Raw genomic sequence first — 25,490 nt, 5'->3', positions numbered from 1 at the left:
ATCAGCAACTCAACAAGATGTGAAAACTATACCGTAGATTAGAAAACAGACCACTATAAATGAATGCATGTTCATTTGCTTATTTTAGAATTCTATAAAATAAAAATAAACTCTACCTTATTCTGGTGTTTGGACAGTGTACCAAATGTATTGTTCCTTATGTTCTCTTTGTCCGGCATTCCTGAATGAGAAAAGTGGGAGACAAAATTTTCTTTATTTATTATTGAATTTAAGACCATACATATAATGTAAGGTAAAACAATGACAAAATAATTCAAATGAAACATAAACAAACCAAAACATGAAATCAGTAGATTGAGAATATCTACATGCAGCTTTCAGAAAGTATTTCCATAAATGTTTTGGTCTATCATCTGTTAATTAAGGTGAATCACTCATCACTCACTCGCTATTGTAAAGGAACAAATGTTTGCAACAAATTCAGAGCAAAATGCAATTTTATTCTGACTTTTACCTTGGGAATAAGATATGTGACAAAACCAAACAGGGTGTGGTTAATATAGTACAGGAAATCTATGGAAAATGATGATGTGATGATGTCAGCACAGTTGCTATGGCCAAATTTAGCCCAATGATATGAAATGAAAACCCCCTAGTTTGACATGTCACATGCTACTTAAAGCATAAGGAATTTTAGAAAATATTGCCTTATAATAGGATGTTGGTGGCCATACTAAGAAAGACATTTGGAAGCAACCCAATTTGATTCTGTAATGTATGTTTTAATAAATACTAGTAACTGACTTGCAACAATAAATGGCTACATAGTACAATATAATCTAGTTCGAATTTGCTGAAAAAAGTCGGGAAGCTGAGCTGCTCATTTTTTATGGTGAGTTGCTTTGAGCTAACCTGAATAAGTTAGTTGCTATGTTTGAGCAAAGTTAGATCAGTACTGATTTAACTTGCAATGATATAAATGGCCTCCATGAATGGTATGCATAACAGTTGAGTAATGACTAATGATGAAGTAATAGTCACACTCAATGCTAGTTTTTTGGATATTCATTCAGATGATATACTGTATATAATATAATTAGATTGATACATGTAATGAACTTACTGTCACCATTAGGACCACTGTCCATCACACCATAGGAAGGAGCAAGCAGCCCAGCCATGCACCGACGATACTTCTACAGAGACATGGGAAACACAAGCAACATCACATATTAATGTCAAAATAAAATGTATCAAATACAGTTCATGCCAGAAGTGTACATCATGTTAGCGCATTGGTTACCGCTTGTGGTGTCCAGAGGAAATAATCGACAGCTCAGACACACTCGTAGGAAGGGTAAAGCACTAAGCTTTTAGACTGTTGTTTCATTTTTAATCATGCTCCCGTCATCTAACGTGCATCCACCCACTTCCAAAACACAAGATCACAATCAAATGCAACACATCCGTCGGCTCATTTGAAGAGAGGATCAAAGTATTTGTTTCATCTTGTGAACAAGTATAATGTAAATCAGAGAGGCAATGAAATATTGCATATACAGTATCTGGATCCCAAGCTTTAAATGTCTTGAGTAGACATTGTTTGCTGTACGTGTGACATTTGACTCTTCATTGTGACAATGGCAGAGTTTTTTGTAACTGGATAACACTGACTAAACCTCTAGTCTTAAATGATCAAAGGGAATTACCGCAGAATACACTGGAAACTGAAAATCAACTGCACTTACAGCATTTGACCTCAGGGGCTGGGGTTGAGGTATTGAGTATGTCTTCTGTAATGCATGGTTAGGTCAATGGGAAGAGCAGAGCGATGCTCAGTTCTGATATTTCTCTGCGTAAACGAACAGTTTATAAGTTGTTTCAGCTGTCATACACTATAGACATTTTAAAAGAACAGCGTGCTCCAAAAGCAACTAATTCCATTACACCTAAATTGTAACTGCGTAGAATTAAAAACACTCAAAGAAAAACACATTTAGAATTATTATTCAAATAAAAGATATTTATCTCACATTTACTGCCATTGACGAGATATCTTTTCCCAGATCGCGTTTTTGGTCCAAACAAGCTTTATTCAACGGCCCATAACTAAAGAACTGAAAATAGAGCATCATGCAGCATACAGTACAAGCACTATGAATCACGTGTTACAGCACTAACACATCAGTCCACTCCACCTTACTATCTTCTCGTCAGAATATAATATATTATCCATTGAAAGCTAGAGAACCGAAGAGTAATTTGTTGCTAGATGGTAACATACTCAGAGGTCAAGTTTTAAATTCAATTCAAATCCTCTGAAGTGAGCTAATCACTTAAAGTTCCCCTTAGAGGCACACAGCTTTCCCCCCCCAATTACGAAGCCATTTAAATATCTCAGTGACCTCAGATTTTAAAAGCCTTTTCCCTAATCTACTCCAAAACACAAATTGACTCTGCTCCAAACAAAGCAAACATCACAACATCACACTTTAAATTGTAGCTTCTTTTCAAAGGGAATAAGGAATAAAACATTTTTTACAAAGAACTATAGAATGTTCAATTTGTCTCTTATCTCAATGAAACAGAATCAAAGTCAGTGTGATTTCAACATGTCTATCTGTCATTGCTGACAATTAAAGGTCTTGGTTCGTGTGAGGAGCACTTAGACCAGACACCATGAAGATACCCAGGAGATGACTCCATCACTTTGTGACCCCTCTGAACAAATAAAGCCCTGTTCCCGGGGGGGGGGGGGGGGGGGGGGGATGAAGCAGAGAGGGAGGTGGTGTTGTTCTGAAAGGGGATTAGATCTAATGTCAGGTGTGTAAAAGCACTCAGTTTTTACTTTGTTAGTATGATGTCACCTCTGCCCCTTGTGGCCCACAATGCATTTGTTTCTATACAACATACAGCGACTCAATACAGCGATCATGACGAATGCAATATTTGAAGCATTCATTTGAGGCAGGCGATTTAATCTGTTGCACAGAGATGTGTCAAATTGATTCATTAGCTGACTGCAAGTCTTAGTTTCACGTTTTAAAACCATAAGATCTGTGAAGTGACAGGGTCACAGACTCACAGGGGAATGTTTTTCTCAACATGCAGTTGATATTCATCCTCCTTATTCATATACCATTTTGCCTGTACCACTTTACTGAATTATGTACTTCACATTTGCTGTAACCTCATACTATAATGATGATTACTATTTTACAACTGTTAAAGCTGTGTCTCAATTCAAAGCTATTCATTTCTGTCATGTTTCACAAGTGATTCTATCATATTAGGAGATTATGGCCTGACGCAGCACTTGAAGTCAATTTCCTCTGAATATATTCAACATATTATAGGTGCAATCTGGGTTTTGAAAGGATGTATAAGGTACCTGAAACCTACAGTAGGACCTTACAGTCATCTGAATGCCATCCATAGACCAGGAATATATATTTTTTGCTTCGATTGCCTCTTAGAAGCTACATGTTTCACACAAGCAACTTCTAAATCAGAATTACTCTAGTCTGAATATAAGCTGATGGACAAAGTGCTATATCTGTGCATTCATACAGGGCAATGAATGAGTCATCTTGATGTTCTACGAGCACTGCTTTTCTATGCGCTACGTGCATCAGTTTATAACCTCTCTTATCTCCTATCCCCATGAAACAGAAGCTTCATAACTATGACAGATGTGCCATTTTCTATTCCTCCGGGGAAATAAGCTAAAACTGATCTGTCCAATTTCTCTGTGAGACACATGTGACTTCACATGGTTCACACAACAAACACAGACAGCAAACAAACAGGACAAATGCTCTCCAAACACCTCTAAGCAATGAGACATTTACATTCCAATTCATGTTGTGTGTATAGTCGCTGTCGGGCGGAAACCTTGTATGTTCGAAATAGTTACTTTTCAGGAAATGGGGAAAACAAATCTTCCAATGGATTCAATGTAGTTATTTAGTCACAACCTCTTGGTTATATATTTACTGTAAAAGACCCACAGACCGACTTAACCACTTTCAAAGATGGAAAGTATACAGAAAGGATACAGTCTAGAAAATCTACATGCTCACATTGGATTGTAGATCGGCTATTTTCCCTACTTTTGCATGACAGTAAAAAAAATAGGGCATTCATTTATGGAGTAAAAATGAAATATGGAGATACACGAGTCGATTTCTGTCCGACAATATAAATCAGAGACCCAAGAGAGCAGCTGAAAAATACATACATACCTCTACCTGATGTGCATAGCTTCTATGCTTTTGAGAGTTTTACAAATAATCCCCATCACAACAGAAGCTAAAGACCTCCAGCCATGTCCCTGTTGCCAATGCAAGCTTCACTTCAGCCTGCCATGCTTGAGCACGTCTTGCATGCTATGATGCTGAGCATCATTGTGCATGAATGCACACTTGTATGCTGAATAATTCACCCCATGTTGCATAACATGCATAGTACAAACTGCCCGTTTCTGAGACATTCTCAAATTAGTCTGCAACACTGTTTGTGAAAGGCACACCACACAATTGGGGGGGAATTCAGTACCTCCCAATACGTTCAATGCAATTCCAGTCCAAATTTTCATCCAGACATATTCCAAAATAAAAATATGCTTTTACATTCAGAAATTGAATATTTTTTACTAACCAACTACTGTAAGTTCTGAGGTAATGTTCTCATAAAACTAGTAAGTGCATCATAAAGTTAAAAATCAGCACTTACCCGAGGATGCTTTCAGTTTTACATGCACCTGTAACTATTGTTAATGACTGACAGGTCCTCCACGCCCTCTTTATATATATATATATATATATATATATATGTATAAGTGTTGACAAACACTCACAGAATAATTGAGTCCAACTCTTCAGGGTCCCACAGTGACGCACTATTCATTGATCCATAGCCGGCGTGTGCAGTTTGCATGCTGCCCTGTCAGAGCAGCAGTGTGTGATCAGCCCGCGTGTTAGCCAATGAATGAACTCCGTCTGCCAGACCCTAGCAGGGCCAGCCGCCCACTTCCATTGAGCAGCGGTTGCTAGGTGATTACTCTCTACGCCAATCATCACGCACTCCTATTATTGCACTCTTGCCAATGGTCAAAACTACTACTACAGCAGCACAGCCCAGCTGTTATGTGAGGAATACAATAAAAATAAAAACTGTTCTATTGCAGCTTTCTAAACTATTGCTTCGTAATTTCATAAAGTTAAAGGGATGAGAAGAACAATACAATATTGATGAAACATGTGTGCATCTCTATTGACCTGACGAAGATCTATCAAGATCGAAATATTGTCGTTTGTTTATTCAATAAAGAAATTATTTATCAAAATAATGGTGTGCCTTATTGGCCCTGCACCCACCTCCTTCCATAATTGCCTTATTGGCCCTGCACCCACTGTTGAGGTGCGTGTAAATAGGTATGCTATGAGAAGAACAATAACCATAAGCATCAAAATAATGATTAAAACTTCAAATGTTTGTATTTCTAATGTCTATGGTAAATATGATTTTTTTTGGTAACTGGTATACTCAACACAAATTCTTCCCTAATCTCCATTTCTGACATGGAGCTATACTATACCATCAGGTTTAACTTAAAGCCATGAATGTTAGACATGGTCCTTTATTCATCTAGTACTAGATTAGTAGTCCAATTTAATATCACCAGGTGATTTATTATACCGGTACTTCATCGTACAATGGTGTGCTGAAAATAGCTGATCTACAAGCTCACATGTTAAATTGCTTGTAGAGCTTGTAGATGTGCTATTTTCGTTTTTCGATGCGCGACTCTGTCGTATGCCGGAGTATAAACAGGACCGCTCCTCTCCAAGGACAGAGGGCAGATGGTGTCTTATCTTTGACCGTGTTACTGATCAAAGCTACAAAAAAGACAGCTGCATTTAATCCAATTGAAGCTTTAGAAACAGCAAACTATACCCTGTGCTCTCCTTTCAAGAGCTTCTAAATAAAGTATTGTTTAATATGTACATGAGGGCTGAGCTGTAAAGGAAATAAAACCAGGTCCATGAGCAAAGTCTTTGAACACATTAACAACCATGTTCACAAATCCATACACATATTTTGGGACTCCAATTGCAGAAAGGTGTAAATAATTAATTTCACATAATTTATGTGAGCAGCTTGTCAAAGGCCTCATACAGAATTGTCAATAACACCATTTTGAAGCAAGAACAATTAAGACTAAGGTGGCCCGGCTAGTGTAGCGGTCCAGGCACCCCGGCCTAACAGCATGTCGCGGGTTCGACTTTTGCCGTGTCACCCCATCTCTCTCCCTATTTCCCGTCACCATACTGTACACTATCCAACAAAGGTAGAAAAGGCCCAAAAAATATTTAAAAAAGAAAAGAAAATTGAGACTAAGGTGAAATGCTGAAAAGGGCATTTGGGAAGAGTATGTTTGTGAATAGCAAATAAGGAAAACAGCGAAGGATCAACAGAAGGGGAACATAAAGGGCCTTGGATACAAAGAGGGGACAAAGATACGTGTACATACAGTAGACTGGGGATAAGATGGGGCACGTGCAGTTCATTTCTCAGTGAATGTAAAATCTGAATCTCTGACACCATCAGTCAGATACGGCCACTTTGTAGCGTGAACAAAAAGAGCTTGATTGGTGGTGGAATGTAGAGACAATCATACGACATGAAATCATGTCCCTTTTTTTTCCTTTTTCTTTTCCGTTTACCGATTGTGGTAGATGAGATGAGTTTTGCACATGACCAGATTATTTAAATTGTTTATACACGGCGACTATGTATTCATTAAAATAGACGGCTCACAATGGGAGACTTAGTAACCTCCCTTATTGTTATCACATTGCGTTGACACAAGTATCATCTATGTGTTACCGTCACTGATTATGGGGAATTTGATTGTGTCCGTGGGTCACATTTACTATGAAAACCTCAGTCCGTCCATCCATTAGTCACCCCACGCCTCCATATGGTCATGCCTCGTGACATCATCAGGGATCTCCGTATATGGGCATATATGTAGTCGCAACATAGAGAACATCGCCAGGGGCCCTTCCCCATATATGGGAATGTCAATATATGGCCATATCACGCCTACATATATGGTCACGCTTCGTAACATCACACCTCCATATATGGTCACGCCTTGTGACACACATGACATCATGGAGACCCTTAGATCTTGTGCATATTTTGGTCAAAGACACTGACCTCATCTAAAACTGGATAACCATACATGGAGAAGACTGGATCATCACCTAGATCTGCCAGCCAGCAACTCTACATCGGACCTCAAAACTCAAACCCTTAGATCTCCATGGAGCTGACCTGTTCTGACATTCAATATTGTTGATCTGACCTCATCAAACCCTGTACACTCAAGACACGCTCCATATATGGCCACTTTTGGCCAGTACAGATTTCAACTCATGAGCGCATTCTTTTATCAAACGGAATTCGCATTACGGGTGGTTTGAGAAGGCGCTTTCCGTTGTCCTAAACCTGTGTGTGCAAGATAGCAAATATAGGGAAAGCAAATATAGGGAAAGCCCATCAACAAGCCTAGTACAGGCACATCTCCACCCGCAAATAAAGGCATAATGCCACTATACTATAATATAGTGGGTAGTCCGCAAGATACCGTACTGTCGATGGTGACGTAATTAGGATATGTTTCAGTGTCGGGTGAATTAATGGTAATGTCTGTATGTATACATGTATGTAATCTGAAACCAGCCAGTTATACCCCGGCATTGATACATATCTTCATTACGTCACCCTCATCATCAATATATCCGAGCATACGCACATAAAAGACCACAGTATAGCACTTTCAACTTACATACATGTATACATACATTCGTTACCCGTTACCCAAACAATATTGAAATTACGTCACCATTGACAGCCAGTTATAACCCGAGAATGTTATGTAATCTTTCTACAGAACGTTAAATGGTTTGGCTGAGTAGTTATGCTTCATCAAGAGCTACCAACTTGCGAGATACACACAAATAAGCCACAAAACATAGCCTACTTCTGTACTCCAAACATGAAACCTATCTATATAACTGTTTTAAACAAAGAATTTGTTGTTTTAGCATTTAATTTCAATGTTTTACAGAGAGGATGAGATTTGAAAGTTCGTAGTGGTTGACAGTACTTGCACGCGCAAGTAGGCACTTGACAGAGTGCAGTTCTAGCTTACGGATGTGGTTAATGCTGGTGGGTATAGCATGGGATATGAATATGATAGAGCTCTATTTTACGTCAAGATGATGTATGATGATAGAGTGCCTCACTTCACACGGATGTGATTTTTTTTTAAATGCAGAAACAATTTGTGTCTGCAATCATTTGATGATACAATAACTTTGCTAGTGGAGATAAGGAAATGAACAGAAGTGTTGTTGATGCCATCTCATCCCAGCTCTTTTCCTTGTGTATATCCGTTGTCAACTGGGAGGGACTCCTGCATGCTCGCATTATCACGGCTTGCTACTTGGATGTTGACCCCACAGAGGCTTCACGTGCCATTGCTGTTCCAGCCACCCCTCCACCCTCTCCTTAAGCCCCCAGAGGGCACACTGTGCCACTTCCTGTTCATCAGCTGTCTCCACTGACTCCCAGGCTATACCTCCTCGACTGGCTGATGTTGTTATGACCAACAGCCGAGTGCCCCGACCGAGCTGCCTCAAGCACAAACTCATACACACGAAACACGTACATAGTACAGTGGCACATGCGTCCTAAATAAACTCAATTTTAAGCCTGCTCTATCTGTTGATGCACTCTTATTTTAATTATCTGCTAATACTATATTCCTTCCATATGCAAATATTACTGGTAATATATTTTAGATACTACTATATGCCCTTTTACTGTGACAGATTGCACATATTTATTCTAGTGTATTGTAGGCGGCCACATAAATCACTACAGTATAGGCCAGTACTGGTGCCCACACTTTATTGACTCGAGAGCTACTTTCAAAATGACCAGCTCAACAAGATCTACCCACCGAAAACATATTATACCATTGCTCAAAATAGTTTAAATATGTACCTGAGGGGGCTTTGTAATAGAGGAGCTGGCATGACATATTATAAGACAAACACACTTGGAATGGGAAATAGAGGGGGAGAAATGGAATAGTTTTTTGTATTTAATTTGTAATGTTACCGATGTTTTTGTGCACAGCAACACTCTTGAAAACAAAATATTGCATTGTGAGTTTGAACTGACAGGCCCTTAAGTCACCTTAATTCAAGTGGCCGAAGCTATATATATATATATATATATATATATATATACTAGAATTTCGTGCGCGCTACGCGCGCACTCATCCCAGAGCTACTTCGCCACGCACTATGGGAAGAAATAAATGGCGGGAGTTGACTCCACATGTAGTAACGGATGGGTTATTGGAAATGTACCATTGTTTTGTCCTGAATATTTCCACAGCCTAATTACTAAAGGATTGTGACTGTGGGACACACATACAGTCTGACATACAATAGGCTACACGTGTGCACAGTGAATAAACAATGACCTATATGCCCAGAGTTCTTAAATTAACATAGTTGGATTTTAACAGAAAGACAATGCCATAAATCAGTCAAAGTAAGTGACAGACTCAACAGTAGGCCTAGCACACAGCATGCAAGGCAGCGATGCATGCATGCAAACATGTTTGTCCAGCTGAGATTTAGTGTCTCCATCTCTCTGTGGAAGAGGTTGCACATGACCTGTACGGCCACACTGAGGCGCTCCAACACAAACACAGACACAAAACAACACCACGCTGTTTGTCCAGTTGACTCAAATCAACACCAATACCTAGCCTGTTTGTCCAAAACACACTATCTGCTCGCCACGTTTCTACGTTGCCACAACCTAATGTTAGTAACAAATGTAGGGGAGAGCCGCCAAGGTTGTAACGCTTCACGGTTGTAACATGGACGTTATCTCTTGATTGGTCAACGCCACCATGACGCCATCGCGTCAGTATGTGTGCAGCAACGTACTCTACGTGGCCAGGAAGTTTGAAGTGTTTACCTGTGTCCTACGGGGAGTTATTGGCGAAAATCTGACTTTTTTCAAAATGCGTATAATTTTACACCTGGAGTATATGTGTGCTGCATTTTTTTTCTTTGGTTTTGGTGAATAAAAATCCACATGGATGTCTTCATGCTTATGTTCTTCATTAGTTTGCATCGTGTTTAGACGGAATTCACGTTCATTCTGGTCTGTAAGCAACGGCAAAGAAAACGTGCAAAAGCGGGTCATTTGTAACATGTGTTACAAATGGTCCGCTTCCATTCAATGCCATTGTATGTAATATTTACATATTTGACATATTGGCCTATATTATATGTTCTAAATTTGTATTGTATTGTGTAGTGTATTCTAAAATTAGTTTAGGGTTGTATAACATTGTACAACTCAATCAATCAAACTTTTGTTTAATCAATGTATTGCCCCATTGAAAAAAAAGAAAAGCCCAAACTGGTACACCCGATACTATTTCATATTTCCCTTATGTTTGATACATTTTCTTATCACATCCATGGTATGAAAACAATGCTAAGGAGTTGCTTCAATGAAATGTAATTGCTTTAAGCTGAAAACGATATGTTTAATAGTGTTTTTTAGCGTTGTTACATTTATCATGCATGCCGTTACAATTAATCCGATATGCGCAGCAAATGTAACACTGAAACAGCGTCCACGTTCGGTTTAATAACTCCCGACCTGTTTTATCAAAAAAATAACTTGAAGTGGTTTATGGTAGCTGACATGTGTAGGTCCGTTGCCTGAAAATATTACATGTGTAGCTAAACGGATCTGTGAGTAAAAAAATGAAACGTGCAAAATGTTACATCCTTGGCGGCTCTCCCCTATTAGTTTACTCACAGCACAGCACCGTCACTCCTGTCAGTTATTTCGTCCTAATGACTTGAAGTGGTTTATGGTAGCTGACATGTGTAGGTCCGTTGCCTGAAAATATTACATGTGTAGCTAAACGGATCTCTGAGTAAATAAATGAAACGTGCAAAATATGTTCTAAAATTGTATTGTATTGTGTAGTGTATTCTAAAATTTGTTTAGGGTTGTATAACATTGTACAACTCAATCAATCAAACGTTTGTTTAATCAATGTATTGCCCCATTGAAAAAAAAGAAATGGCCAAACTGGTACACCCGATACTATTTAATATTTCCCTTATGTTTGATACATTTTCGTATCACATCCATGGTATGAAAACAATGCTAAGGAGTTGCTTCAATGAAATATAATTGCTTTAAGCTGAAAACGATATGTTTAATGTTGTTTTTTAGCGTTGTTACATTGATCATGCATGGCGTTACAATTAATCCGATATGCGCAGCAAATGTAACACTGAAACAGCGTCCACGTTCGGTTTAATAACTCCCGACCTGTTGTGTGTAAGTAGCGTGGTTAAAAGGCCGTGTGTTTCTGTTGTAAGCAACTCATGTTAGGTCTGCGCACACTGTATGTTGCTATGGCAACCTGTCATGAAATGCTGCTGACGTTAGCATGTGTGCTATCAGGCAAAAGCTGAGATAGATATGCAACTACTACTGGGGAAAATGTCATACAAAACACAACACCTAATTTCGGAATGTTATTGTGACCTATTGAGCACAAACAGACCATCATGATTTGCTTGCTGGACCTATAATTAATTTATTTGCATTAAATGTCCACTCGCCCATCCAAAAGAAAAGCAAGATGGCTGCGACAGAGTGTGAGCTCGACGGACAGAACAGAGCTGGTGACGTAAGAGGCAGGGTGTTGCCAGGTTTGCGAATTGTAAGCGAGTTGTAGTGTATGTAAGTAGCGTGGTTTAAAGGGCTTGTTTGTGGGCTTGTTGGGCTTGTTTTTGACCGTGTTGGGGCAGCAGTGATTCCGTGTTCCGTGTAGGAAAACCTCATAAAAGTAATATTTGCAGAGTAAATAAGACACTTGAACGGCTAAAAAATAGCCTAACCTGTCATGAAATGCTGCTGACGTTAGCATGTGTGCTATCAGGCAAAAGCTGAGATAGATATGCAACTACTACTGGGGAAAATGTCATACAAAACACAACACCTAATTTCGGAATGTTATTGTGACCTATTGAGCACAAACAGACCATCATGATTTGCTTGCTGGACCTATAATTAATTAATTTGCATTAAATGTCCACTCGCCCATCCAAAAGAAAAGCAAGATGGCTGCGACAGAGTGTGAGCTCGACGGACAGAACAGAGCTGGTGACGTAAGAGGCAGGGTGTTGCCAGGTTTGCGAATTGTAAGCGAGTTGTAGTGTATGTAAGTAGCGTGGTTTAAAGGGCTTGTTTGTGGGCTTGTTGGGCTTGTTTTTGACCGTGTTGGGGCAGCAGTGATTCCGTGTTCCGTGTAGGAAAACCTCATAAAAGTAATATTTGCAGAGTAAATAAGACACTTGAACGGCTAAAAAATAGCCTATGTCAGTTCGGGGAGCGTGCCGAATTTATTTTGCATATAGAGATGTGTGGTAAAAGTGTGGTTCGGTCGGAGATAGAGCACAAAGAATGAGTATGGGTACCACTTTTCACTTGTATAGTAGATATACACATACATACACACAGTCTTTTATATTCTTTTGTGACACATTACATTATTGCTAGTGTTACTTCTTTACTCTTGGATCTCTATACCGACGATAACCCATCTCTACCCGTATCTTTGTTTCATCCTTACTGCAGTACTGCTATGATGACAGACCGCATTTCCCTCAAGATCTATCCTATCCAACTTATGATCTTATACTATCCTTTCATATCCTATAGGCTAGCACTGTGTTGTCATAGGTATGCACAGTACACGTGCCTGTACAAACTGGAGTCGAGTCTTGTACTGTGCGATTCCCAGGCTGAACTGACAAACACAAAGCAAATGTGTCCAGCCGATGTGTGTATGCGATTGCCAGAGAGCTGCTTTTTGATTCTGTAAGCACAAAGTGTAGTAGTGTTGTTTCAATCCCTGTGGCTGTCGGAAGCAGGAAGCAAGTGAAGTGAGAGATGATGATCAGGTCATCTGAGCTTCTGCTGCTGTTGCAGCATGTGTGTGCGCACAGTTTGTGTGTCTGTCTGTTTGTGTATGTTGAGCCTGGCTCATGCCTGCTGTTAAACAAACATGCACACACCCGCCATTTCCAATTAAACAAGTGACTCTCAGACCTGAGTGCCGTGAAAACTGTGATAAGAGTGTGACATTTAAATAAAATCTTAATTGTACGCAGGAACTGCAAAGATTCCCTATTTCTATGCAGCCTGAAAGGTTCAAACTAATGGTGGCATGTTAGCCTGCGCGCACGCGCGCACACACACGCACGCATGCAAAGAGCAAAGGCTGGAAAAAGTTGGTATATTGAAAAATTTACATGGAATCCATCTATGAATAATAAATAATTCCCATTAGTCATTCAAGCAGTACAGTATTGTTCAGTCTGGTACCATTTTGTTGTTGGAGTGCTCTGGCCCCAGGCTTTTTCTCTAGGGAAATAAATCTGTGTGGGAGCAATCTTGCCTGCTCCAGGGCCACCTTCACCCTAGACCAGAAGGACCAGGAGGTTCTCTCTCAGTCAATCAATACTAGGACCTATATATTCATCAATAAAACAAGAATGACTTAGTCATAACTGCCAGGTGCAGAAAGCTCTCGTTTATGAACATCTACAGTATAATCAGTTTGTGTGCTGCAGCTTCTGCCTCAACTCACGGTTTCACGTTGCGGCGTTCAGACTATGGGTTTTATGGGTCTCCCATTGGCTGCCTTAGAGGCATCCTAAAGACGAGGCAGCCAATCATGAAAAAGTGTCCACTACGTTCGCTACTAGAGATAGTAGCAAATGTAGTCCAAAACGTTATTTGGAGGGGGAAATGCTGACCTTGCTCAATATATTAAAGTCTAACTCATGTTGATTAGGTGACGTAATGGTGATATAAAACAAACGGTGCCATTAACAATAAAGAGACAATATGACGTAATGAGTTACAAAATTACATAAGTTTTCCCTTCATTGTCAATGGCGTTTAATAAACAAACATTAAACCTATATGGGCTAGCGCCCCTCAAAAAATACACAAAGCGATAATTTAAAGTACCTTGCATTGTAGCCAAGGGGAGTAGGCCAGAATCCATCATACAGTGTAGTATGATGTATTGTATTGCAGGAAGACGAAAATCTGAACCATATTTGCACAAAATATCTACATACCGGTCTCGCCAGGAATGGGATACTGCCACAGTAATATTTCTGCAATGTGGCAACACTGACTAAACACACGGAATGGGCAGCAATTGGCAGGCATAATATTTCTTGAAAACGCAGTAGTTCTTGTTAGGAAACAAATCTAATACTAATCTGTCAACAAGCTGAATGTGAGAATGCTATAACAGCCCTCTGGTCAAGGCTTCAGCACCTCTTAGCAGTAGCAGTATAATAGACTGATGTTAATGCTGTAAACAACTGCTGTGGCTTTTAGCAGAGATTTCTGTGTGAAATAAAATCCATTGACAGAAAGTAAAGTCCTATTCTGACCTGCATTTTGACCTGTGGACACAGCTAAGCAGATATAAAAGGACTAACATGAGAGAATGGAGTGGTTGTAAACATGCCTTGGTAGAAATAACATCTTTACTAAAAGCGGTATGTTCCGACCCGCTCATTAGTCCCACACATTACTAACTCTATCCCAAACCTATAAACATAACCACACGCGGAAGCCACAGGGTGAGTCTTAACTGGCCACGTTGTCTGACTAATGAGCAACCCCCGCAAAAAGCATATTCAAATAAAAAAAATCCTCAATACATAGTAAAGTCCTCAGCGCCAATATATCCACTTGTAACTATACGAGTCAGTGTACATGTGTCTTTTTGGTGACATTTGTACAGTACACTCTCAGGCCTCATTCACAAATTTCACACATACCAAACACCAATCAAGCAATGTCTGGTAGTTTTTTGGGACCACCACAATGCTTTACCAATGGCGTCACATGGTTTGATCAAACATTTGCGTGATTGCTCCCCCCTCAAACTAAAATGTTTGGTCAAACCATGTGACTCCCATTCAAAATGAATTGGGGCAGCAATCAAACAGCAATCAGACATCGCACACGGACCGAACATTTGTTGTGTACGAAGCCTCAGAGTCAGGATTTTACGGTGTACTCATTCAACCTCTTTTATCCCTGTTCAAGAACTGAGTGCAATTAAGGACAGAACACACACACACACACACACACACACACACACACACACACACACACACACACACACACACACACACAACACAGACACACACAAAATGGTGTGCTTGGCACTTACAGATCAGCACAGCAGAGTCGAACCTTCATGAAGAGCCCAGGCCCTCGTCAGAGATCCGATGTGTAGAACAGTAGCCTACAGTATATTCCATGAGGCCCTGAGTACGGATATGGTTATCCAGTCACAGTGAGGACCAGAGTGGCGACAAAGACACAGTTCTCGCAGTTTTAACAGTCACCTAAATGCCCTCCAGTCTCAAAGGAAACAAGCTCTCATACTCAGGAAACGAACCACGGGCAGTGGCTCCAGCAGGAGAAGACTAGACAGAAAGAAGAGATAGGGCCTCTGGACACCTACCAGTCCAAGGTACCGTTTTCCTGCAGAGCTGAGTGCTGCAGTAGGAAGATACATAAATAGTGGCACTGGCTAGGAATGGGTCTCTTCCCAATCACACCCACTCCGCGCGCGCGCACGCACACATGCACACACACACACACACACACACACACACACACACACACACACACACAGACACACACACACACACACAAACTTCTAGACAATCTACTAACAGCCAATGTTGACTATCAACTAGGATTCGATTGTGGCATCATAAGCTCAGTCAAAATTCTTATTATATACAAGGATCATAAAATGAAAATATACAGAGTGAAACAAGAAATGCAGTCAACCCACGAACAGAGAAATTACAGGTTTGTCTGCGAAGCTCTACTTCCACCTAGTGGTCTCAAAAGGCATAGCAATAAATACTGATGAACCAGAAACCACATTGGGTGATACAGACAGGAATCATGTGTGTCATGACTCATGATCATGGTGTACATTCCCAAATAATGTCATAAACTGCAATGAAGTTAGACAGCTAAATTATACTTGTAGTTGAAATTATTTTAGCTGACAATCTGTTATATTTGGAGTAAAATAAATGTGATTTTTAAATAGGCAGCAAGGCACTCACCTCCCACAGGGATTTGAACTCTCTCTGGTCAATGCGTAGGAGCTCGCTAAATTCCCGCGTGACGATGGTAGCATGCCGAGGGGTGTTGTCCAGTATAGACTCGCCAAACGCTGTCCCAATCCCCAGCGTGCAGATAGTGACAGCATCCTATAAGACACCCAGTTACACCTCTCTACTGACACAGTTCTTTTATCATAAGCAGAAGAAGGAAATGCAAGGAAAAGGAAATAGCCAAACTTGGCCTTTTGGAGATGCATTTGAAGTGCTCTGTTCGGCACTGATCACATCACTCTCAAAGTTAGGAGGCAATCTCGCTCCTCTGAGCACTTGCATTAGAGGGATGCACTTCTGTCTCCAAAAGCATCACTCCAATCAGGAGCCTGACGGGCTGACTGGAGCCCTTAGAGCTGTGTATAATGATAGCTATTCACTGAGGTCCCGCAAGGTCACAAACAGAAGGCTCTCTCTGCGACTCACACATTAAACTGAGTCAACTTGAGTCAAGTAGAGAATTTCCATTTGCATGCACATTTGTCACGCTGATAAAATAAAATCATCAATGAAGCTAGATTATAAAACATTTTCTCCTGTTAATATCCGATGGTGTGAAAAAGCTGATGAAAATAATGGTTATTGAAGGAATCAATATTTCTAAATACTAGTAGAAGTCCTGTATTCAAAATGTACTTGAGTAAAAGTACAAAAGTATCAGCATCAAAATGTACTCATGTTGCAGAATGTCCCATTTCACACTTTAAAATGTGTAAAAAAAGTTTGCAATGTGTTGAATCGCAACGCATTGTGAGCTTGTAAATCTGCTATTTTCAAATGGCCAAAATGTATAAGGCTGAAGTGTTTAACGTATGTTTTCTAATCTAAATTGCCAAAGTAATTAGTAACTAAGTTTTCAAATAATTGTAGTAAAATAAAAGTACAATATATTTACTACTCTGAGATGTAGTGGAGTAGAAGTGAAAGTATTGGAAATTGGAAATATTCAAGTAAAGTACAAATACCGGTACCTCAAAATTGTACTTAAGTACAGTACTTAACTAAATGTACTTTACTGCTGTATCATATCAAATGGAATCAGTGTTACCTGATGATTCGCTGTCTCAGACACTTTAACATCCAAGGAGCCTGAAAGGACAGTGTACCAGCTGGTACCAATGTCTCCTTGGCGGTACACTGAAAAATATAACACACACCTAGTTTAGAAATGAAAAAAGTGGATATTATAAATTATTTGATTATTATGAAAACCTGAAAAACCTGTCACCGACACACCACCATATATGGCAGTCAGTCCGTAATGCCTCGTGACATGTCACCCCACCACCATATATGGCCGTCAGTCTGTCACGCCTGACGGCCTGATATATGAAGGTCACGACACTGACCTCTTCAAACCCTGGATAGCCATTAGGCATGTAACGATATATCGTATATCGATATTAATCCTGACGATTATCGTCGTGAATATAGACGATATTAAATCAATTTAATTAAAATTGTTTTTTTTAGGGGGGCTAGTAAATGATGGTGTGTGCGATATGAAATGTGAGCTTTAATCATATTCCATCTCGTCCTCAGGGCGTCTTACTGGTATTATTTTAACTTGTATAAAAAATAGTCAAGTTTTTTATACAAGGACAGGGGCGGTATGGATTTATTTTTGTTATTGCGTTAATAAATCACTGTTAAAATAAAATAATCGGTTATGAACTCGACACCCCAGTATGCATTACACAACCGCGGTATTGCGGTTAATGCCCAGACCTACTCACATATAATTTGTCTCTGATATGTATGCCAGTTCATTATAATAAAACTAAGAGCATTCAATTAGGATTTATGATTGATTAATATCATCTCGAGGGAAACTCAGGCAGTCCTTTAAAGATTCAGGCATGTGCTGCGTGCAGATTCAAAGAGAACATAGAAAGAGAATAAAATCCGCAATCTCAGTCGTAGTAAGTCTCGTTTAATAATGTCGATTATTTTATTCTCTTTCTATACGATTAATATTACACTGATGAACAGCTTTGACTACAGTACAGTTTTAAGGCTAGAGATAAGACCTACAGGTGATTCCTTTCTCCAAGCATTCATAGAATCCACACAGGCATATCTGTTGCAGCAAACTGGGTTGAAACCTTTCGAAAGCCTTCACATTTTTCAGACGTGCCAGAATTATGTCCACATCTTCCCCTGAACGCTCTGCAGGCCTACAGGGAAAAAAACAGACCATAACAAAAGGTTAAGTGCTAAAATAAAGGAAACAACCATGTACATAATGTCTTAATAGTGCATAGTATTACTATCCTCCATAACATTATCTTCAATCATATTGTGTGTTATTGAAGGGGATGGGGGAAACAATGTTGTCCTGAATGCCACTCGATAACCTCTAACCTCTTAGCAAAATGACACTTTTGTTCAATACTCAACAATTCAGTGAGTGAGCACTAGTGCCCAGTAGATGGGGGCATAGTCAACCGTGAACATGAATAGACCACAGCTTCTGTGTGATGCAGCTAATTGCAGCATTAACGCTGTATATTCTTTACAGACTATTGCAGGATCTCTGTAAAAAAAGTGTAAATTTTTGGAACGTACAAGCACTTTTTCATGAATGTTGTCAAATGTCAAATTTTTCAGGCATGTTGTATGGACAAGGAATATTCCAGCAAAAAAAAACAATGCAGGCCAGTCGAAAAACTTTAGGTCCCACAGACACGTTTAAAGACCAGAGGTGACCAAACTTTTTCTGTCGTAGCGGGATCATACCTTGGGTTATGATCCCGTTTGAGAGTGCTGTGGTGTACCGGTATTTAGCCTTTTGATTTTCTGTGCAGAACTTTGGAAACCTTGAGTTGTAAAATGTGCTATATAAATAAAGTGGATTGATCGTTTTCTTTTGCTTGAAAACATTATTCTATGAGTGACATGTCTTTTGCAACTTGCCCTCTAAAATATAAAATATCATTCAAAACAATCAAAAAAGGCATAAACTTTGACAGTCAAATGCAATCCACATATGAAAGCCTACTGAACCCTACTTTCCAATACACTTTGCATTCATCATTTAGTTGAGTGCATCCATTCCTGCTGGGAAGTCATACAGTACACCAGATTAAACTAATGTAGGCCTATGGATGTTGGCTCTTGCAGACAAAATGTGGAATAGATTACAGGACGTCATATTTTAATCTCTAATCTTGTCAATACTTAAAATCAATAAGAACGTTGAAACCAAAATACAAATGCATCCAACCATCAAGAGGTGTAATATTGCTCTGAATTGTACATTCTGGAAAATTATACAGCTATACAGGTCACGTTGAAAATGTGTTTTCACTGCACTGTATATGCAAGCATTGTAAATATATCTCATTAAATATTCCCTGGCAGCCCGTTCAACCTCTATTAGGTCAATTACTATACCTTTCACCCTAGGCGCTGTTAAGCCAGCAGCAACATTTATCAGAGAACTGCCTCTCTGGTTGCATCTTGTGTTTTTGTTTTCTCTCATAGGTTCAGTGAGTTGCCTGCAGTGTTCAGTTGCTGTGTTTAGTCTATTAAATACACCAACACATTTTGCTCTACACCTCATTTGTCTATAGTAGAGCGAAATGTGAGAACAACCTCCCAGAATCTAAAAACAGGGCATCTATTTGGAAAACATCCAAGGCCACAGAGTGTGACAATTTACGATGAATATCAGGTGAATCATATATGCTGTTTCCAATGAATTGTTCATAATCATACTAGGTAGGGGACGTTTTATTTTTGCGACACTGACAAAAGGACACTGCTGTGTAAACACATCTGGCCTGCTGCGTCACACACTGCTGATTATAGCCGATGTACTTTGAACCTCTTCTCAGGAATCAGGATACAATACCCCCCTCCTCGACCTCTGTCCTTTCTGTTTTTATCCATTTCATTTATGGAGGAGACTGACTGACTAAATCAAACGTCATACAACAATGAGCCTGTATAGTGACATAGTAATGTAGTGATGTGTCCGTTTTATAGTCAGGTTTGTATTGACATTTTCTGTATGAATACAGCAATTGTCAATTAGAATGAAGTAGAAAAGAGTCAAATTAATAAATACATTTTCCTTTAATCATCAAACCATCTTCTAACCTTCATTGAACCTTTATGGAAGCTTCACATACTGTGGAATTGATCATTTAGTACTGTGACTGAGTTTGAGTGTGTATTTAAGTGTTAGTGGTATGCTTAACATGTCTACGTAGAATAGAGCCACAACTGCAAAATGTCCACATCACAAATCAACAAATATTGCATTTAAGGTTGCAGAATAGTGATGTCAGGAGCAAATGTCAGTAAAGTCAATGTACACTTTAAGACTTAAAATTGCATGAACAAACTCAGTCTGTCCCTGCTACCCTGAGGTGAAATTATCTTGCATCATACTGCCAATAATACAGACTGTGGTGAATCAGTCTACAACAGCAGACAAAATTAGCTGAGGTTGTATTCCATCTGCATTTCTCCTTCCTTAACTTGCCAACTTCAGCGTAATAGAAGAGGTATTAGGCTACAATACTATTCAGTTCTCACTACACTGATGCAATTTGTCAGTTTGAAACACTTGGTTGATAATGTTGGGTAGCTTAATTAATATAAAATGTAGCAACGCCTATAGAAATCAGTGCATGATAGGCCTACATGGTATTGCTGATAAACGTTTTTTTTTAACAGTAAAAAAAACACTAATCCTATTGATTGATAGGCTACAAAATAAATAGCCTATTGCCCCCATCTGTTCTCTATTAGTCTTAAGCCCAAACCACACCAAAGGGTGTGTCGGGACAAAACTTCAATGCAAGTTATGCAACTGAACTCATCGAGTTGCATTGGTGTGGTTGACCTTAAAAACCGTTTTGACCAGACCCGACGCTCAGGTGTAGTTTGAGCTGTCTTATTATATCCTTGGTTTGTTACAATAGTCTACTCTACACATTCATGATGTGTAAACCATGATAAACTATGGTTTATCATTTGAGCCCTGTAGAACTAGCTAGAAGAACCTATAGCAAATATCGGCGTTCAGCCAAAACGCATGCTCCACAAACTCAATTATCGACTCGTACGTACATTTAATGGCGTACTGTATAGAAAGACGTGGCACGTTCAAGGAATAAAGGATCAAGGATGTTAGACAATAGACGCAGGAGTCACTCAGGACAACGGTTGCCTTTAAAAAAAACGGCAGCTAATCACATTCTCGTTTTAAAATGCACTGTAGCTACCGCTATGGAGGCAGGTGCACGTGTGAAATCAAATTGTCATATTCATAGTCATATTGTCATGCATCAGTCGTATATCCATATAGGCAATAACATGTGTTATGTCAAATATATAGTATTAGTACCTCTTATCTAGACAAATAATCCACTCTGCAGACGCAGACGAATGCGAAGAGGTGTGTGCTGCTACCATTTTCGGCGAGATCACGGACCAGATGCTGCAGCTGAGGGAGGGGGATGCTTGCTCCAGCAGCGCACTTGTTTAGCTATGGTCCACCTATCTCTCTGGTCCATAGCTCTAATTGGACCAGAGCTATGGTCCACCGTTCTCTCATGCTCATTCTGATCTGGCACCCGCAATCTAGTCCACTTGCCAGAATGTGAACCCAGGCATGTTGAGTATAGGTACACCAAAGTTTTATGTTAATGTTGAGTATGAGGGGGCGGGCCACGCTCATATATTCTGGACTTGTCCTAAAATTCAGAAATACTGGCAGGATATCCACTCCACCTTGGAGACCATTCTGTGTTTTAACTTAAGATACCTCTGACTTGTTCCTTTTCATTGCTGGGAAATATCCCTGAAGAGTTTCTAATAGGCCTACATGATAAATATTTAATCAAGATCCTCTTAGCAACAAGTAAGAAAGCGATCACACGACGCTGGTACCAACAGGACCCACCAACGAAAGAGCAATGGATGGACTGCAAGAGGATAAGTTCTATAAAAAGTGGGATCTCTTCTCTCAGCCTAACGATAATGCAAGAGGATGTCAAAGAATGCATCATAATATGAAAAATGCAGCCTTGTCTTTTTTTCTTTTTTTTGTCTGTCTTTTCATCAATAAAAATTATTAAGTGAAAAGAAATGTTGAGTATGGGGTCCCCACTATCATGTAGAAACCACCGGATGCTAACTTGCATAATTATGTTGAGAAATTTTCATAATGGCATTAACAACCTATAGAAGGCAACAAAAAATAACTTTCATCATGTAGCGTGTGACGTGTCAAACTAAGGGGTTTTCATGATGCTGAATCCATTCCAAGCATTAGTTTTGCACAAAAACACTCCTTGGGCTAAAAACGGCCATAGCAGTCATTACAAATGTGATGTCAGCCCAGAGTTTTTTTGTTTTTGTTTCTTGGAATGGATTCAGCACCATGAAAGCCCCCTAGTTTGACACATCATGCTACATAAAGCATGATGAAATGTAGAATGTTTTGCCTTATATAGGTTGTTAATGGTATGGTCACATATTAGGCCTATGCCCATTATGAAAATTGCTCACATTTAGTAACTTAGCATATACAGCCGTTTCTATACCTGCTGGGGACCCATAGGCTACTCAACATTTCTAACATAAAACCTTGGTGTACTCAACATGTCCGGGTTCAGGCTCTATGGGCTGACTAATGACTAACTCATTCTTCTCTTTTGAGTTTTGACTCTTCACGCAGGACAGGTTACAGGTAGTCTAAGATTTTTAGACTCTCGTAGATGTATTTATCGATATCTGACATGTTCAATCTACTTAGATTGCCAGAATCGATTAAAAAAACCATCTATGAGGGTCTAAATCTTAGGCTAGGTTACGGCTACAGGTAGGCTAAAAAATGAAATGTCAAGTTCAACAACAACAAGTGGGAGATAGGCTTGATTGATCAGGCTGGCCGGCCTCAATCTAATTTTTTGTAAATTGCCAGTGGGTAATATTCAACACATTCAATTAACCACAAAATATGGTTTAAACAATGTCCCTCACAATCACAGCATATATTTTGCACTGCAGTCACCTTGGAAGAAAAGGGGTTTCTGATCACATGATGCTTGTACACTGGCACAAAATTAGTATGAGAACCAGAGACGCAAGTTGATGGAAACTTGCATTGGTGCCACAACAGATTAGTAACTAGGCTGTAAAGAAAATAAAAATAATTAAACAAGGCTACGCTAATACATCAATATAATCATTCACAAATGAATAGCTATAAGGAAAAGGCCAAATAAATCCAGAAATTGTTCAAATCAACCAGGTACAGTCAACTGAAGGAGGAAGTAACTATACCTATACTTAAACCAGCATGCCAACAAGGAAAGACTAGCCAGGCCTTTTAGGGTGGATTCACAGTTCACACCAGGGACTCAAAAATCAAGGAGAAGAAAATAAATAACACACATGAGTACATTAATCAAAGGCTATAGTGTTCAGAAGACTACACACATTTGAAAGTGTGGTGATGCTTCTGCTCCTCTGTAGCATGTCTGAGTAAAAGGCAGATGCAGACACCACCCCATGGCGCAAAGAGGCAGGTGCACAAGAACAATGTGCCACACAGCTTGATTTAAAGTGGCCCGTCAGCACTGTGGGATATTGGCATGCAGGAGACAGGCAGATAGATATGACTGATCAGATGGGTCTAGTCTAGAGTCATATTGCTCCTCAGTTGACTGGAGCTCAAGTCTTGATGTTTTTATATTAGACTTGTTTTCACACACAAGATATTTGTTTCGTATTTATTTATTTCCACAACTGCCATTGTGACCAATAATCCTAATGGTGGCGCTACAGCAAATGTTTTTTTGCGCATTTATATAGCCTACTCGGGAACAATGAGAGTTGAAAATGCACCCAGTTATGTGTTGTCAGAGTACCTGTGGTACCTGCCTGTCTGATGGAGTTCTGTGTCATGCCAAATATGGAGTCATGATTTTATTTTATTTCACTTTGCTGTGTCTTAAATGGCTCCAGCCCTTGAATTGCTATAGTCACACAAAATGAAGTGAAATGAACAAAGTGTCAGTCTATCTTGTTATTTTTGAGGAATATAAAAATATATACCGGTATATATTTGTCAGGAGATGGCAGCATTTTCCTTCCCCATATTCAAGCAGTTCATTATACTCTTACTGTGGTTCAAAACAAACTGCAACAGTGCAAAAAGGAAACATCTTACACATTGACAAACTCACTGTCAACATGAATGTTTTGCCGCCACTCTGATATCGTTTTGTCCTCATATGACAGCAGTTTTTTAGTTTTGTCAAAGTCATATGATTTGTCACACACGTTACCGCAGTGAAATTTGTTCTCCGCATTTGACCCATCTCTTGGAGCGGTGAGCCACAGCCAAGGAGCGGTGAGCTGCAGCATGCTCCGCGCTCGGGAATCATTTGATTAGTAGATTTGACCCCCAATCCAACCCTTTGATGCTGAGTGTCAAGCAGGGAGGTACTGGGTCCCATTTTTACAGTCTTTGGTATGACCCGGCCGGGGATCGAACCCCGACCTACCAGTTTCAGGGCGGACACTCTAACCACAAAGCCACTGAGCTGTGTGGTGTTGCTATAGTTTTTTAAATAGCTATACATAATAGTTATACAGAAAACGCTTAAAAATCTGTCATTTACAGGAAGCAACACTGTGCTACGATGAAGCATAAATTATGCTTTTGGACGTCAGGTTGGGGCATGCTATGAATGAGCACAACACACATTCCACCCATGCATTCCACCAACTCACAGCTGCAACACAAGCCCATAGTACAACACAAATATGTTTTTGGTTTGTGTTAGAAAATGACAAAATGACAAACAAGCACTCCAGTTTCGTCATTTCAGCTCCCTATAAAAGCTTAAGTTTGTAAATATTTCCATGAATTCTGAACAAACACTTTTACATAACTATTAGATGACAATGTAGGTGATAGACTTGTGAGTCACTTATCAGCTGAATTCCTTTAAATATTTGAACAATCCTCAACCTTGAAGAAGCTGGAGAATGTGGTGCACAATATTACAACTATTTCAGTTTCTAACAGGGAGCAGGAAGATAAAAAAAACCCTGATATTTTAACTTAATATTTTGTTCTGTTGGTTGGTTGCATCACATCTTAAACATCCATTAAGCCAATCACTGTATCCA

The 25,490-nt window shown here is 39.5% G+C and overlaps 1 protein-coding gene across 3 annotated transcripts in view; it reads right to left on the bottom strand.

Moving 5' to 3' along the window:
- The window catches only part of rapgef4a (Rap guanine nucleotide exchange factor 4a), a gene marked incomplete at its 5' end in the record, with an annotated part of 41,391 nt that extends 19,633 nt beyond the window's left edge, over positions 1 to 21,758 (bottom strand). Inside the window, 6 exons of one of the 3 annotated variants that reach the window (XM_080785578.1) lie at positions 117 to 181; positions 1,085 to 1,157; positions 16,281 to 16,427; positions 17,380 to 17,468; positions 18,366 to 18,508; positions 21,691 to 21,758. In XM_080785578.1, coding sequence (XP_080641704.1) covers positions 117 to 181; positions 1,085 to 1,157; positions 16,281 to 16,427; positions 17,380 to 17,468; positions 18,366 to 18,508; positions 21,691 to 21,758 — 585 coding nt within the window. Of the gene's footprint in view, positions 1 to 116; positions 182 to 1,084; positions 1,158 to 4,819; positions 4,921 to 15,361; positions 15,578 to 16,280; positions 16,428 to 17,379; positions 17,469 to 18,365; positions 18,509 to 21,690 lie in introns of those variants that run through there. The other 2 variants (XM_080785579.1, XM_080785580.1) reach the window with 2 other exon arrangements.
- Between the last annotated feature and the right edge of the window lie 3,732 nt (positions 21,759 to 25,490).

This window comes from Protomyctophum bolini (genome assembly GCF_963924005.1).
Source record: "Protomyctophum bolini genome assembly, chromosome: 16".
Classification (NCBI taxonomy): Eukaryota; Metazoa; Chordata; class Actinopteri; order Myctophiformes; family Myctophidae; genus Protomyctophum; species Protomyctophum bolini.
The sequence above is the reverse complement of the archived record's forward strand: the minus strand, read 5'-3'. Positions and strand labels throughout refer to the sequence as shown.